The 18204-nt window shown below is 35.5% G+C and overlaps 1 protein-coding gene across 3 annotated transcripts in view; it reads right to left on the bottom strand.

Moving 5' to 3' along the window:
• The window catches only part of tbcelb (tubulin folding cofactor E-like b), a 41988-nt gene extending 28788 nt beyond the window's left edge, over positions 1-13200 (bottom strand). The window contains exons 1-3 of one of the 3 annotated variants that reach the window (XM_049471847.1): positions 13103-13200; positions 1946-2125; positions 852-1040 (exon numbers count right to left, since the gene is read on the bottom strand). In XM_049471847.1, the coding sequence (XP_049327804.1) occupies positions 852-990 (139 nt within the window). In that variant the 5' untranslated portion in view covers positions 991-1040; positions 1946-2125; positions 13103-13200. Of the gene's footprint in view, positions 1-851; positions 1041-1945; positions 2126-12980 lie in introns of all 3 variants that reach the window. The other 2 variants (XM_007256952.3, XM_007256950.4) reach the window with 2 other exon arrangements.
• Between the last annotated feature and the right edge of the window lie 5004 nt (positions 13201-18204).

Genomic DNA, 18204 nt, shown 5'->3' with positions numbered 1-18204 from the left:
AGACTCGAGACTGGAGCAGTATTAGCATTAGCTAACCGTGCTAAGCGCTAGCGCCTTTGTCATTCAGAGGTGAGTACTATCAACCTGTAGCCTGCTGCTAACCACGGCTAGCACTGCTGGAGCAGCATTAGCATTAGCCACTAACCACACTTGCTCTACTGTGTTAAAACAAGCTATGTGGGACAAACCGCTAGTTAATATCACCCTGGCTTACCGGAACACTTAGGGTTCCTGAGTGTAGCGCTGTCAGGCAGTATTAGCCGCTAACCATGGCTAGCTTTAGTGGAAATCTACAAATCTAGAATCGCTTTACTCACCCGAACAAACAGTTTTCAGGAGAGTAATTTGAGTAGATTAACATCTGGCACTCGTTTGACTTTAAAAGAAAATGTTTTCTTAAAGAATTTTTACAGTTTTGTTTATTTAGCTTAGCTTTAGAAGCATTAGAAGGAAAACATGGCAACACTCTTGTTCCTTACTAGTGTTGCATAATGCCGTCTTATGATCATGCGTGCCTTGTGTATGAAAATAGATCAGAAAATAGATGTCCATTGATAGTGCGCCATATTATCCTGTGTGCCTTATAGTGCGAAAATACGGTATGTGAAATTATTTGGAATTTCATGTTTTTCTGCATTTTTCATAAAATGTGATCTGATCTTCAGGGTCAGATCAAGAGTATTGACAAATATAATGTGTCTGAAATAACTCAGTTGATGTCTTCATTAATAACAGCCTAACATAAAAACTTCATAGTTGTAGTGGAAAAAGTATGTGAACCCTTGTGTTAATGACCTCAAAAAAGAGTAAATTTTTCAAGTTTTCTCCACAAATCATCTCACGTCTCTCACCTTTGACAGGTGAACCCTGAGGACTGGTGCGGATCACGACTCCAACACCAGGTCCTCTGCAGTACGGGAAGTTGTCTGGGCTGTACTTCTCACTGATGACCTGCACCAGAGTGCGTCCACATTCGTCCTCAGAATCCATTGGTCCTCTCTTCTCTCTCTTCCAGCTGGACAAACAACAACAGCACAGCACTAACCACACACAGTGGTTTCGGAGAACATGTTACAATGGGCTGTGGTTTGTTTCACAGTGTTTTGGTTGACATTTAGAGAGAGAATGTATTTTAGGATACTGGGTCTATTGTAAGAGACCTTTTTATCACAAGGGGGCAAAGGTCAAGAGTGGATGACCTCAGAATAGTGAGGCAGTGTAACAACAGGTGTGGCATATAGAGCCTATTTATAGCATTATGGCTAGTCTGGAAAATCCTTGAGAGTATGGGGAGGAAAAGAGAAGTCACATGACAAAAGAAAACAGTATATATAATATCAGTATATGATATTAGTCCTATAATGAGTTGATTAAAGTAATTTGGTTAAGAACCCGTATAAGGACCTACACTTGCATCTTAAACTATTCCAAAGGTTTCCTAGTTCCTCAGTTTCTAATAAATTTGAAATCTTTAAAACGCACAGTATTGCCCACGGAAGGTGGGAAGTATGATGATTTTTTTTTGTTGTATGGTGACAATTTTTTTTATTGCACGGACAGCAAAACATGGATCTCATCAATGCTTAAAGAACCCTATTAATTACAGAGAGTAATTAGTTACATGAAGTGCAGCAAAAACTGAATGAAATTTAAAGTGCTGTGGGTAAGAAAGTACTTGAATAGCATTTTTAAAGAACCTGCCTGATGCATTTCGATAAATATTGTGTATCGTGTTGCAGTACATTTACCATATTACCCATCTCAATATATATTATACAATAAAATTTGTCCTCCACTTTGGGCCTCTTTTTAAATGAATTGTTCGATTAATCATTAAAATACTCTGCAAATTGCTCAAATAGAAATAAAACTGATAACGGCAGCTTGACTACATAATAATCTTAGGGTTCAAGCACGTTAAAAAAGACTATCTGAAGATAGTTACCTCACAGTAGACAGTCCTGCTGCAGTCCAGCCCTGGACGCCACACGGCTACACACCACTGGACTGCTCACTTTTAGAGCCGTCAGTCGTCCAGATGGTGGTGACACTCAGGCACCCACGCGGGGACGAAGCCTAAATCAGGTCCCGAGGCCTTCCGGCCCCCACACACAAGCCCACCAGTCTGCAACAAAGCCGAAAAGAGGAGAAATAGAAAGAGGAAGAGGGAGATAAAGAAAAAAGCGAGGGAGCAAGCATGTGACATGGGACGCTATCAGAGACAGTATGGCCATTCTTCTCTATCCTCTATTGTGACATCAGCACAATGAGGTAACATTAGCGTCGGAAAGAAACGGACTGGCCTTGAAATCAGATCCCGCAACACTTTTGCCGACTCCCATATGCTGCTGGAGATGCAATATCTAACAGCCTAGAGCCTCTGGCTGAAAAAGTACTGCACTAAATTAACTTGATTCAAATGTGTTACATTATGAATAAGATATGCAGCGTTAGGCATGTAAACCATAAGTTAAAACTACATGGATGTGCAAAAAATTTAAATATGTGCATATTTGAATCATGCAAATCAAAAGCACAGCAATTTTAAAACCTTAGAATTTTGAAACGATACACTGTATTGTTTATATGGACAACAGCATTTGGACACCTGCTTAATACCTTATAATTATTTCTTTTAAAATCAAAAGGATATTTGTTGGAGAAACTGTATCTACCATCCAGGGAAGTCTTTTTTAATTGATCTTGTATTTAAGGACAAGAGTGTTAGTTCAGGATGGTCAGGATGTTGGATGATGCCCACTTTAATGCCAACTTAACCAACTCATACTTTATTACATCCTTGGTTTATTATTTAGATATTAATACTACAGTAAATCATTTGGTTATCATTAGGATTAGGTCCATATCTTGTGAAGTTGACCAAGGTTCAATGTTGGGGCCTATGAAACTGATGAAAATTATGCCAAATACAATGTCTAAGAAACTTGATGTATAAACCAAATTCATATATTTTATTTATTAGTGACAAAAATACATTAGCAAAATTATTGTCACTCAGTATGTGCTATTGTAAAGCTGCAGCAGACTCCTAATGGAGACTATTCTAAATAAGACTGTCAGTGAAGAGTTTCTCTGGATAATGTTAGGCTCTGACAGACAGAATAATACCTTTAAATTAAATTAGAGCTTTATCTCATTGCTCCTAACTCTCTTGCAACAGGGAGGGTAAGCAACTGTTAGATGCTGCTATAAAAATGCAAGCCTACTAGTAGTATGTCTGTACTGGGACCGTCAATGTTAGAGGTATTAACACACGCAATTATTTTGGAATCAGTAATGCACTATTACTTTTTACACCCTAATTAATTACGTCAACAAGTTTGGTCCCAAATTTTGACGTAATCTGCACACAGACAACACAGTGACAGAGAAGACATCCCCCGGTGTGTGGTGTCCTGTTTCAGTTCAGACTTCCAGTTCCGACCCTGCTCCATGTTGTTTACACACTGAGCGTGGTATGTGTTCACTGCTCACAGCCACATGACCCCATTTGCACATTTACGCAATCATCTGTGCTGCATGTCCCATTAAAAACACTATGTTTAAAAGCACAGTGACAAATTTGGATAGATATACGCACTGGAACACAGAATCTTCTTGCTATAATTACAAGTACCGGATGAAGCGCCATCATTCCAGAGAACACAGTTCCACTGCTCCACAGCTTAATGCTAGGGGTCATCATATACCATTAGCTCAGGTTTTAAACATTACTTCTCACCAGTAACTAGACAAGCTTTGTGTCTGAAAACATTTGACAGCAAAGAATGAACTGCTTTCTTTTGATTTACTTTATAGGTCTGAAGTCCAGGGTTTAATGGTGTTCCTGTTCTTGGACCTGTTTATTTACTGATGAGTTGAATTATGTGTGTTAGAGCATGAAACTTAACCAAGCTGTGTTGAGAATTAGCTTCCCACGACCTGTTCTGGGTACCAATGAACAAAAATTGAACATGCTAAAAATGCTAAAAATGACTACTAAAAATTCACAGGAAGCAAACGTCTTACAAAGTGTCTCACATTCACCACCTGCTGAAAAGTTCCTTGGTATGCTCTGATTGAATCTGAAACAAAGGAACGTGTATCATATCCATCTCTCTGTTCCAATGAAGAGGTGTGGAGTGAGAATGTGTGAGCAGTGGCTCACAGTCAATAGGCAATTTGTTGGGTATTCACACCTCACGTTCAAAGGTATCCACACAGCCCTTCTAATCACCAAGCTTACCTACTCTAATGTGCTCCAATTTACAATCATAACTTGTATAATATTTGCAGAACAACACTGCTAGTAAAATACTCTTGAGCGGCTGTACACAGGCCTAAGGCCACCATGCCCAGTGTCAACATTTGGCTAAAAGGGCATAAATTCTCCCAATGATTATTCTGTGTAAAGAGCACGATTCTCCTATAGGTGTCTAAAAATGATCAATTGTTGATGTATCTTTCTGATTCTATATTCTAATTCACTACAAACTAGATATAGATATTTTTGAAGTAATCAACAAAGAGCTCTGTTAAATACCCCAAATTTAAATGTAATGTAAATGTCTTGAGTGATGCACACTAATCTCTTAGTCAGATGAACATCAATCTCACTAGCTAATACTCTAGTGGCTGACAGCAGTCTAATTCTCACAGCAATGTTTCAAAAACTAGTGAAAGAATTTCACCCTTTAGAAGAGTAGATGCATTTACTGTATAGGTAAAAAAAACATATTTGTATGAGGGGTGTAATAAGTAAAGGAATATTGATATATTAAAGTATCACACTATTTTGTTAAGCAATACTGTATGGATTTTTTTTATTAACAAAGCATTGATTTTTAATTAATAGTTTACATGAACAGTGGTTCATTTAGTGTTGTATTTAAACCTCAACCACTATTGAGCGAGGTTGTACTCTGTCATTATATCTCAATGTTTTTTCAAAAATTTAAAGATTTAAAAAAATCACAATACAGTGTGTTCCTTACATTAACAAAATATATAGTATTTTTTTCTGCACTATAAGGCGCACCAGATTATAGGGAGCTTTATGCGATACTAGTAAGGGTTTCTCCCCTGAAAACTGTTTGGGTGAGTAAAAACGTATATTTACAGTCTTAATTTTCAGATTTCCACTAAGGCTGTGTAAAGCAGCATTACATAAGTGACTAACCGCTAGCACTGCTCTGAAGAACTCTGAGTGTTCGGTAAGCCAGTGTGATATCAGCTAGCGCTTTTTCCCATATAGCTATATAGTTTTAACATGGTAAATGCACAGACTACAGTCCGATATACTTGCCTCTGAATGGCAAAAAGCTAGCGCGGTTAGCAGCTAATTCTAATGCTGCTACAGCAGTGCTAGCTGGGGTAAGCAGCAGGCTACAGATTGATAATACCCACCTCTGAATGGTGAAAGAGCTAGCGCTTAGCGCAGTTAACGGCTAATGCTAATACCGCTCCAGCCTCGAAACTCCCGTACAGCACAGTGGCTTTACTGCTCCTAACTACTGCAACCTAACTGATAAAATTCATTCATAAGGTGCTGTGAGTATTTTTGGGAAAAATAAAGGATTACATGTCCGAAAATACTGTATATTGAATTTTAAGCCATCTTTCATGATATATATCATTTCGTCAAGTTTTTGGAGAACTTGCAGGACTTGAACTTGAATCCGCAGCCCAAATGAATACACTTGAATATCAAAAGAAACAAAACAATAAACACTTAAAAGTGTTTCAGTTCTTGTAATTGTAATTTTTCCCCACTCTTCTTTATAAATTACTCTATTTTAGTTCTATTCTTTGGTTGTCCTGCCTGCTTAAACAGCTTGTTTAAGGTCTATCTACTAAATGTTTTACTATGTTTAGGGTAAAGGACTATGAGGGCTTCTCTAGAAGCTTACATGTGTGTTTCTTCAGGTAGCTCACAATGAAATGTATAAGATATATTTAAGACTATTATTCTGTTGTAGAAGGAATCTGCTCGTCAGCTTTATCCTTTTAACAGATGGTTTGACATTTAGATCCAGGATTTACTTGTAAACCGTCCCCCAATAAATCCCCCTCCACACTGGCAAGGTGTTCTTTTCATAAAACACAGCTCCTATTATCTCCAAATATACCTCATCTTGTGTTGTGACTCCATCAGTCCACACCACAATACTTGTTTCCAAAAAACAGGTCAGGTTTCTCTAGATAGAGGACGTATACGTCAAACATTGATTTTCTTCTCATGACTCTTCCAAGAGGAGTATGTTTGTACATGCAACTGAACCAGTTAATCTTCCCTTGTTTAACCTTGGTTACTGTCAGTCAGAGACAATAGAAAAGCTTAGAAATTTGACTCAGAAGACCTTAATTACAAATAGTTACATGCCTTGCAGATCAAATATATATATATATATATATATATATATATATATATATATATATATATATATATATATATATATATATATATATATATATTTCAGTTAAAGACAGGGGTTTTGGTGTAATGTTGTGTGTTGTGTTATTATCTGTGATGAGAGCATATTTTTGTACTGCACCTTAAGTAAAAACTACTAAAAATGTGGTATTTGGCCAAACTTGCTCTTATCCAGAGTGACTTACAAGGTTATTTCTATTACAGAGGTGGACCAATGTAGTGTTAGGAGTTTTGCCCAAGGACTCTTATTGGTGTAGCGCAGCATTCAGTCACCCAGACCTGGAATTGAAACCTAGTCTTACACACAAGTGTTAGCTCACTGGCATTGGGTGGTGTTATCCACTGCACCACACCAACCTTGATATACAGTACCTGCTTATTCATAGTTTATATGAAATCAAGGATATTAAAAAGAGCGGATCCTCTGTTTGTTGGTGTAACTGTCCCTACTGTCAAGAAAAGGCTTTCCACTAGATTTTGTTAAGCATTGCTGTGAGTATTTGATAGCATTCGGCGACATAAACATTAGGGAGCTCAGGATGTTGGATGATCACCGTCACACCTCATCCCACACTAATCCCAAAAGGAGTCCTATTATTAAGCAATAATATACTCGAAGTGTCTGCCTCAAGTGTATTATTGCGATTATACCACAGTTTCATTGTCGCTGTTTATTGAACGATTTTTTGTTAAAGAGGATGAGAAAATACAATCTGTTTGGTTATAAAAACTTTGTGAGTGAAAATAGTCCAATTGCTGCTTTGTTTGTAGCTGCGCTGTTTACCTGTTAAGCGCCGCATCGTTGCCAATGTTGGGAGTAACTAACGCCGTTACTTTTTTCAGTAACGAGTAATCTAACTAATTACTGTGACTGTAACTATAACGCCGTTACCATTTCCGACACCCCGTTACTGCACGTTACTTTAGCCGTTCTATGAACTTTTTTTTTTTTTTTACTTCGCTTTGCCCTGGTTAACCCCTCCTCTTTCCGGTGAACTTGAGCTTCTGGCCGCTGTGCCTGTGGTTTGGCATAGTGAAGTGAGGAACAATTGTGGCGATTTGCTGCTCTAATCAATTCAGTGATTGCCGTGGACAGCCCAAGTTCTGAATTAAGGACTGAAGAGTAACTGTTTATTATACCTTGGGTGTATTGACAAATATCTTTCAGTTATGATTACTTAACTTAGTATCTATAATTACATAATCATTGTGTGAAACCTTGTATTTTATATGCATTAACCAATACTCACATTGTATTTGATCATTTTTATTACTCACAGTGTATTTTACACGCATTTATATAGAAGATTAACCAATAATCACAATATATTCTTTACATATATAGTAAAACATTGTTTGATCAGGCATGTGACTAACACAGACTTTATTATGACAAATTAACCCACATGATACATAAGGCATTTACTAACACATAGGATTTATTGTATGGCGGACTAACCACGCGTTACTAACACATTAACATATAACATATGAAATCTATTGTGTGACTTGCGTAGCTCATGCTTGAAGCATTTCGTTCACTGCATGAACCTAACTAACAGCCATCAATCATCGGCTGGTACACTCTGTGTGATTTCGACTGGTACGCTCGGTACGGGTCTAAATTGCTACAGAAGAGGCTCTTAGATCAAAGCGGCCTTTTGGTGAGTGAGTGCCTCCCTAAAAAACGCTGCTTCAAAGCGGGGGGTGATGCACACTCACACAGATAGTGCCACGTTGTTCCATTCTGGAAGAACACAGTCAAGGTCAGACACTAGTGGTCCGGTCAGACACGTGAAACTTGAGTACTAACACGTGAAATTATGCATATTAACATGAGCTAATCGTTAGCAACGCCTCATCAGCAGGTTTCACGTCATTTGGGGTATAAAACATGGAGTCAGATCAGAGGGGGTCAGAACTTATACTGGGACGGCTATTAGACGGTCTTTCATGTGTGGGTTCTCCTGAATATTCAGTACTTTGTAATAAATACTTGGTTTGCTTTCAACTTCACTCCACCTGTCTGCGACTCTCTATCAAACGAACACGTAGGGGAGTTGTACCCCGGATGGGTGTAAACCCACCTTTCATTTCTTTTCTACAACAGGACGTTAAGCTCTTTTTAGCTGCTCCGTTTTTTGTGGTGCTGCTGCTTTCTCTTTTAGAGCTTAGATTCTCTGCCCGAACCCGACCTGACCCGAGGACCGACCCGAAATCGGGCTCCTATTTTTATTTTATATAAAGCTCTGGTGTGATAATCACAATGTTGCTAAGTAACCAATTATTATTGTTCACTAAAGTGAACGAAATAGCGAAAACTGAAAGTGAAAAAACATTTGTGTTAACTGAATCTGATAAAAACGGTAATTAAAAGGAAAAAAACATAACTATCTCGAACTGTATTTCGTGTTTATAAAACTAACTAAAACGAACTGAAATTACTAATAGAGTACCCTCATTTTCGTGTTTAATTTATTTATAAGCGCTTTTGTACAGCGGAGTTGTACAGCGGGCGGTGTTGTGCCGAGCGCGCGGCACCTCGTGGTCCGTTAGTTCTTGTGTAAATCGCTCGCTCTAGCCGCAAAATACGACAGAAAACACTGAGAAACTGCAGAACTATGTATGGGATTACAATATGAGCGCCAGGCAGATGAAAGAGAAACAGGAGATACAGTGTGTGAGAACATTTAGGAGCTCATACCAAAACACGCAAATCTCTCTCTCTCTCTCTCTCTCTCTCTCTCTCTCTCTCTTTCTCTCTCTTTCTCTCTCTCTCTTTCTCTCTCTCTCTCTCTCTCTCTCTCTTTCTCTCTCACGTTTCTTAGATTGATCTCTCTGATGAAATGTGTGAAAACTAATAGAAACTAGCAAGCCCACCCTAAAAACTTACTGAACATAAAAAAATAAATAAATAAAATTAAACTATAATAAAAATGAAAAATGTAATCACCTAGCTCTGGGCGCACGTGGACTCCTCCACGTTTGACTTGCAGCATTGTGTGTAGCTGTTCTTAAAAATCATATAAATTAAATAATAGTTCTATGCTTTTATGTTACAGTGTTAATTAACATAATTCTGATCATATTTCGCTCATTCAATCAGCTCGAAAACAGACAGTTAATGGGGCGGATCGGGTCGGGCTCCGGCTGGGTCGGATTTTTTGGGCCCGATCTAAGCTCTGTTCTCTTTTGGTGAAGCTGTTATATTAATACCATTTTAACGTCATTAGATTGTTGTTTTTGTCCATTATTTTGTTTTGTTTATATATACATATTTCCTTTGAGTGTGGCTTGGTTTGTTTAATTTCATCCCCAGACGCATTTTTCCGTTTTTTCCGTTTTTTCAGTATTACAAGTTTTAGTAATTTTCTTTGGTTCTGTGGAGAATTTCGTTTTGTTTTTTTGAAATTCGTTACATTATATTTTTGTCAACATTTTGGGTTCATTTCCGTTTGTTATTTTTCTAATAATAATAGTAAATGCATAATTTATTTCCTTTTTTTGACGGGCAAATAATAAAAAGTAACGCATAGTTACTTTTACTGGTAACTAATTACTTTTATAGTGGAGTAACTCCGTTAGTAACTCAGTTACTTTTTTGGAGAAGTAACCAGTAACTATAACTAATTACTTTTTCAAAGTAATGTGCCCAACACTGATCGTTGCTAAGTTACCTGTATGTGGTGGAGTAATACATGGAGAGCTTCGGTTACAGTGCATTACCGGCTGATAACGGCACTCATAGAACACCTCTCAGCCAATCACATTGCAGGGTCAGAACTAATCATAGTATAATGATATTTATAATCATTATATTATAGACTTATGCCACAATATATGAGCATGCCCTTAATCATTTTGCTGAACCTGATATCACCTATTGTATTTACACAGTAAGGTGAGCGATGGTACTGTATGACAACTGTTTAAAAATGTGTTTTATTTATTTTGAATATTTAACAAATGTTTAGATTCCAAATCGAATGTCTAAATATATTTATGATTTAAAAGTAGAATATTTCTCTTAGGGAATAATTGCACTCAAAAATCATTTTTTTTAATGTCAAAAATCATTCAAAAGTACTGAATAGAACACTATCAATCCAGAGGACACAGTTCTACTGTTCCACAGCTCAAGGCTGTGGGAGGGCAATTATTTTGGAAGGACCTACAAAAGGACTACACATCTGCATTTGCACATCTTTGTCAGCAATGGGTGCATTTATAATACAGGGTGTCCACAAACATTTGGACCAAAAGTGTACATTACACACTGCAAAATCAGATTCAGGAGAAGCAGAGAAGCCAGATTCAGAGTAAACTGACATTAAAAAAATAGACTTTGAACAGTGATGCAATGTGACGGATTCACCCTCTGTTTACACTGTTTACAGTGAGCATGTCTGATCATTAGTGTAATTAAATTTTCTTACAGCAACAGCGACACACTGACAGGAGCGAGGCTCTCCGTGTCTTTAAACAGCCTCCATGTTCAGGGTGAACCCAGCGTCCTGCCAACAGCTGTGGAATGTTGTTGAATTTCAAACACACGACTGCCATGACAACGTTTACGTTCCCAAGCAATGCAGTTTTACGCAGGTTGCCGAGGATTAGCAGCTGTTTCAAATAAAACGGTTTAAACCGGTTCTGTTTAAATGCTGAATGTAAACCGATAAATAATCCTAGTTTAAAATCATATAAAATAACTGTAACAAAGGTAAGACTTTAAAGTACAGCAGTCTAGAGCTTGCTTATCTAAACCAACCACTGGTACTAGAAATACAAAGTGCATGACCCACCACACAGAAAACATAAATATATGTGCAGGTATTTCTTGATTTGTGAACAGAAATTAAAATAAATATTTAAAACATTTAAAAAGTATTTCTAACCATTACAGTACAATAAGGAAAAAACAATTCTGGGCGTTTTCATACATTTTAAAATGTATTTCTTAATCAATATATATAAATTTTCCATAGTGGACTATTGGATGCTTAATACTGTGTTACGTAATTTTAAATGAATAAATTTATGACAATAGATCATTAGATCCATAAAATGAAATAATAAAAATAAATAATAAATAATAAAAAAAATCTAGAATATCATTGAAAAGTTACTTTCCTTTTGGCAGTGTGGGCTGTGTGCCAAGTCCTGTTGGAAAATGAAATCTGCATCTCCATAAAAGTTGTCAGCAGAAGGAAGCATGAAGTGCTGTAAGATTTTGCAAGAAAACATTGCACTGACATTGGACTTGACAAAACACAGTGGATCAACACCAGCAGATGACATGTCTCTCCAAACCATGACTGATGGTGGAAACTTCACACTAGATCTCAAGCACCTTGGACTGTGTGTCTCTCCACTCTTCCTCCAGACTCTGGGCACCTGAGGTCCAAATAAAATGCAAAATTTACTCATGGTCAGTGATGGTTTGGAGAGTCGTGTCATCTGCTGGTGTTGGTCCACTGTGTTATATCAAGTTCAAAGTCTTACAGCACTTCTTGCTTCCCTCTGCTAACTTCTATTATGTGATGCAGATTTCATTTTCCAGCAGGACTTGGCACACAGCTCACACTGCAAAAAGTACAAATTGGACTTATATATAATATTCTAATTTTCTGAGACACTGATTTTTTTATTATTATTATTATTATTATTCATACTCATCAACAATAAAAAAAACAAACTGAATCAAACTTTTCAATGTTATATTAATTTTCATGTCATCTGCTGGTGTTGGTCCACTGTGTTACATCAAGTCTAAAGTCAGTGCAGTATTTTCCTGGAAAATCTTACAGCACTTCATGCTTCCCTCTGCTGACAACTTTAATGGAGATGCAGATTTCATTTTCCAGCAGGACTTGGCACACTGCCCACACTGCTAAAAGTTGGTTTTATATAATATTCTAATTTTCTGAGACGTGATTTATCACTTTCTATTTGAACAGAATTACTGAAATAAGTAACTTTTCAATCATATTCAATAGTTTTGAGATGCAGTAGTAGAGATTTAGGTCTGAGATGGTTAAGTGTGTTAAGCACAATCTTAAGGGAAATAATTCAGTGCTGTGTTGCTATGCTGCACCACAGTCCTGCGGGGTCGTTAACTCTTCGTTAACGCGTTATCTCGTGTTTTCGCTCCACTGTGTATTAGTACACGCTTATAACCACAGATACAGCCTATTGGCTGCGCAGTAATACTAAAATACCCACTCTAAAGCGGTGAACTGAGCGATCTATAATAATATAATTTGTAACACGCTGCGGCGCTGTGAGCCAATCAGCGGCCGAGCTGCTGTTTATTATTTTGCTGTGGCAGGAAGCGAGCGTACGATCCTGCAGAACCACAACACACGTCTAAAAACACCAAAATAAGCGCGATAACATTATTAACAGCGCGTAAAACAGCGTTTTATTAATATAAAACCAAACTCTGCGCATATTTGCAGGCTGACGCTCTGCAGATTATAAACACACAGGGGTGAAAATGTTAAAAAATGCCCCAAAAACAGCTGTTTATTCCACACACTTCACTTACCCACACGGAGCGAGGCCGCGCTACAGAGATGCGCGTGTGAGCAGCGGTGTTACAGCAGTGAAACCGTGTTAAAACAGTGTTAAAGTGTGTGAGAAAGAGTGAGAGCCGCGGGCTGCTCTTACCGAGCTCTCCAGGTCGCTGCTCCGTGCTGCTGTTGTTGTTGTTGCTGGTCGGGGTACAGTAGCCAATCACAGCGCGCGCCCGCGCGGGAAGTGACGTGATACAAAAGTCAAAAGACTCACAACAAGAGGGGGTTTTAAACCTGAAGCTGGAGGGCATTTAACCCTTTAAATACCCCAGCGGACAGACTGTTTATTACCATACCTGACCTCCTGAGAGCTCTGCACTTTATTATCAGTGTAATAATGTTATATAGATTATTTTTATATATTTTATATATTTTGCATAGATAGATAGACAGATAGATATCTGCATTTTACTACCAGTGTGATAAATAGATAGATAGATAGATAGATAGATAGATAGATAGATAGATAGATAGATAGATAGTTATGCATTTTACTACCAGTGTGATAACAAAATAGTTAATAATAATAAATAATGTTATATACATTGTTTATATATTTGTTATGTATTTTGCATAGATAGATAGATATAGATATAGATAGATTACCACATATAGACTTAAAACTTGTTGGCAAGCACAGCAGTCACACATTTTTTGTGGTTAATGATGATGTTTGCGCACAGTGAAGTAGTCCTGTGCACTTAGCAGAGAAACACCCCCAAAATGTGTTACTGATTGCTTAATGTGTTACCAATGCTTTTCTTTTGCTCAGAGATCATTAACAAGTTATCCAAGTGTAGTTTTAGGCTGATATTTCACCTTCCTTATCATCAAGGATGCCCCTCGAGCTGAGATTTTACACGGAGCCCCAGAATGATGTTAACAGTTGTCTCTTTCTCATTCTTATGGTCTTACTTATGCTTGTAGCCCATTTCAGCTTGTGCTCATGGTCTTGCTAATGTGGTGGAGGTTGAAGTCTGTCTGATTAAATTAATCTTTGATACAGATTTCTGTTCACTCTGCAAAATCAGTGTGATAATAACATAGTTAATAATAAGTATTAATTATATAAAAATTATTATGTAATGTATTATAAATAATTATTATTATCTCTCTCTACTTATATGTCTGTCTATATCGAATATATGAATGAACATATACAGTAATATGTACAGTAATATTTACATAAATGCATGTGAAGATGTGAATGAAGATGTGTGTGACAGGGTGAATGAGGAGAAATTGTAGTGGGTGAACAATATTCTGGTAGGCCATCAATCAGCTTAACCACCAAACTCAAACAAAAACATACCCGATACTGGTCAAAATCTAAGCTGGCCAACCAGATTAACCAGTTTAAGCTGGCTAGACTGTTTTTTTCAGCAGGGTAAATTAATATACAATATTAAAAATATATAACAGAAAAATGTTCTGCTCCCATTAATTATAGACAAATACAGTAAGATTAGACACTGCTCATCTTCACAGTGAGACGCTGCAAGCAGGTGGGTGGTATCAACAAACATGTCAGCCCTGTCTTGCTGCAGTTGAACTTTGTCCTTTACACACACACACACACTGTCACCTGATCTACTGACTAAATCTGGAAAAACAGGGTGATAAGGGTGAAATCTGAGGGTGGTATTTCCTTCAGGCTGTGTTATTGTAATACTGTACACAGACAGATACACTAATAACATACTAATATAGGTACTGTTATATTTACTGATAAAATATGATGTTTTCAGTATAAGAATATAAGCTTACACATTTTTACATAGCAAAGTATATAGAATATTATAATGTGTGTAGTAAATAAGCTTTTTTGTATGGTGTAGTATTAGATAATACAGTACAATAAACATTACATTACATTATATTACATTTTATCCAAGCCAGCTTACAAATAATCAGATACGTAAGCAACAGAGAACATTACAGTCTATGGCAAAAAAAAAAAAAATGGTAGGGCCAGAAGAAGGCCAAATGGGTGATAATGGGGAAAAAACCCTATACACCACATGTAAAACAAATACAACCAAATTCAGTGTAATATATAGTATAAGTACACATTTTAAACTGCACTAAGTACTTTCTGAACACAGACATTTATAGTCCTAGCAAAGAAAAAAAAAAGATTTTTTACTATTGTTTTTTATTTGTTTGGGGGCATATATTATAAACAAGTTTTTGTAAATTAAAAAAAGATATTCAATCTAAAGTTACATTCTGTTTATCAAAAACTTGTGATAAAGAAATTGTTCACCTTTTAAAGTTCCACCAAAAACACAACACAGTGCTGTTGACTGTGTGTGAAAGACACAGTGACCTCTAGTGGATTTTTATAGCCTAATCACTGTCTTAAATAAGATACAGTGAGTCAGAATTAAACAGGTGCATATACAAAAATAATTGCTCTAAATTACACATTTCAATTCCTATATTCATTCAATCAAGTCCTATATTATTTAAAAATCTACTACATCCCATCTAGTTTTAGTATTATTTACAATACATTTTCTCAGTCAAACATGAAGTAGTAAAAACCCTACAGGAGACTCCTGTTCAGCTGTACACTATGTAGATATACACGTACATGCAGCTGTGCTATTTCTGCTGATATGTGAGTATCAAGCTGTGCTGTGTAGCTGTCCCTGATTCAGTTCATTTATTTGTATTTCCTGCTGGTGAGCTGTAGGACTGGTCTGTAGTGACATCTGCTGGCAACTAATCACAACAGCTTTAGTATCGTTGGGTCAAGTCTTCAGAAAAGACAGATTTAAAGCTGCACCAATTCTCGATGACATGATTCTACAGTATTACCATATTCCTAAATGCATTATATAATATTTATATAACCACTCTGAATGACTTTGATTACTAAAAAATGTAAATATTTATTAAATTAGTATTTGTTGTTCAATATTTAAATTACAGTTTTGACATTTTTTTGAGGACATCCCATAATGTCTACATAGCCACTCTTACTAGCTTTGTTCATCTTTGCTCATCTTTGTGGCCTTTTTAAAAAAAATATTGTATTATTTAATAAATAAGTATTTATTTTTCCAGATTTTATGAAGTGTTTTCTGAATTACTTTTTTTATTTATTTTAAGAATAACCTTGCATATGTGTCGATTAAAATATTATCATTTTTTAATTTTCCAAATATGTCTTATGTTATAAATATTTAATAAATAAGTATTTGTATCTGTAAAATTTCACTTTAACTGCACACGATGAATGCATTTAATCAATATTCAATATTGCAATATTCAGTGATATTACCATTTTCTTAAGGTCAATCCTTAATGCTTACATAATAATGCTAATTGATATTGTTCATTTTAGTAGTTAAAATATGGCAAATATTTATTTATAACATAACAAATATTTGGTAAATATTTATTAAATTATTAATTTAGTTTTTTTTTTTACTATTTTTAACAAGATCCTGTTGGATTTGTTAATGCTTACATAACTGCCTTTGTTCACCTTTGCTTATGTTAAACATACCTAGTAATATTTATTAAATTAGCATTTATTTTTACATAGTTAAACTACATTTTACAAACTTTTTTTGTATACCCTAACAATTGAATTGCAATTAAATTATTGTTTTTTTTGTTTGTTCATCTTAATGATTTAAATATGTCAAATTTATGTTAGATCATTTTATTATTATTTAAATATACATATTTAAAAATATTTTTATATACAGCCCTTTCTCTGATTTTGCTATTTATAAGTATATGTTTAAGTAAAATGAACGTTGTTGTTTTATTCTATAAACTATAGACAACATTTCTCCCAAAATCTGAATAGAAAATATCGTCATTTAGAGCATTTATTTGCAGAAAATGAGAAATGGCTGAAATAACAAAAAAGATGCAGCGCTTTCAGACCTCAAATGATGCAAAAAAAACAAAACAAATTCATATACATAGAGTTTTAAGAGTTCAGAAATGAATATTTGGTGGAATAACCCTGGTTTTTAATCACAGTTTTCATGCATCTTGGCATGTTTTTTTTTTTTTTGTTATTTAATGTTTTATTGGTTTTAAAGTAATTACAATGTACAGGAAAATAGCACATTAATCAATCTCAACAAACAACAAACAAACTAACAAACAAACAAACGAAAAGATTTGCTAATAGCACACAAAAAAAGAATAAGCACCAGTGTTATAAGCACTAAAAAGATTCTATAAAATAAAGCAATCAATACAGAAGCATAAGAAATGTTGCATAGCTATAAGTCAATCGAATTTAAATACTCTGCTGCCTTGTCCTACATTTCATAGTATAGTTTATATTTTGGGTTAAAAGAATAGGACACCCGTTCCATCAAAATGTTTTCCATTAAATAGTTTTTCCATATAGTTAAAGAAGGTGGCTGTGGCTCTTTCCATGAAAGTAAAATAGTTTTTTTGCCTATTAATGCAGAAGATAAAATCATTTTAGCTACTACTTTGCTAAGTTTACATACAGAGGTGTCACCTAAAATCATTAGTCTTGGAGATAGTGATATATTAACATTTGTGATTTTAGATAAATGTTCAACAATACTTTTCCAAAAAGGTAATACACATGGGCAAGACCAGAACATATGGATAAGTGACCCTTCTTCTCTTTTACATCTCCAGCACAGATTTGAAACATGAAGTCTGTAATCATGTAATTTCTGAGGAGTGTAATGTATTCTATGTAATATTTTCATTTGAATAGATCTTAGCTTCATACTAGGAGTTGAACATTTTATGTTGCTCCATACTAAATTCCAGGAATTATCATCCAAGACTTCATTAATGTCAGTATTCCATACATTTCTAAGTTTGCTATGTGATGTTTTAAAGATTGGGCAATGATAATCTCTAATTTTCATATATAATTTGGATACAATTTTATTACGATTTTCAAAATCAAACAAAGCAGTTTCAAGTGAGGAAGGTTTAAAAATAGTATTTGTATAAATTTGATCAATTGTTTTCTTTAGATGTAAAAATATATATGAATCAGAGGTGCCTATTTTAAATTTTTCTTTTAAACTGCGTAAATTTAGTAATTTGCCATTTTCAAAGAGGTCTTTCACCATGTTTATACCTTTGGAGCTCCAATCGACACTATGTAATGGTTTCTTATTTAATGTAAATAAAGGATTATACCATAGACCTGAGCTTGAAAAAAGTTTGTTT

Source organism: Astyanax mexicanus, chromosome 1 (genome assembly GCF_023375975.1).
Source record: "Astyanax mexicanus isolate ESR-SI-001 chromosome 1, AstMex3_surface, whole genome shotgun sequence".
NCBI lineage: Eukaryota > Metazoa > Chordata > Actinopteri > Characiformes > Acestrorhamphidae > Astyanax > Astyanax mexicanus.
This window is presented reverse-complemented; position numbering and strand designations above follow the sequence as displayed.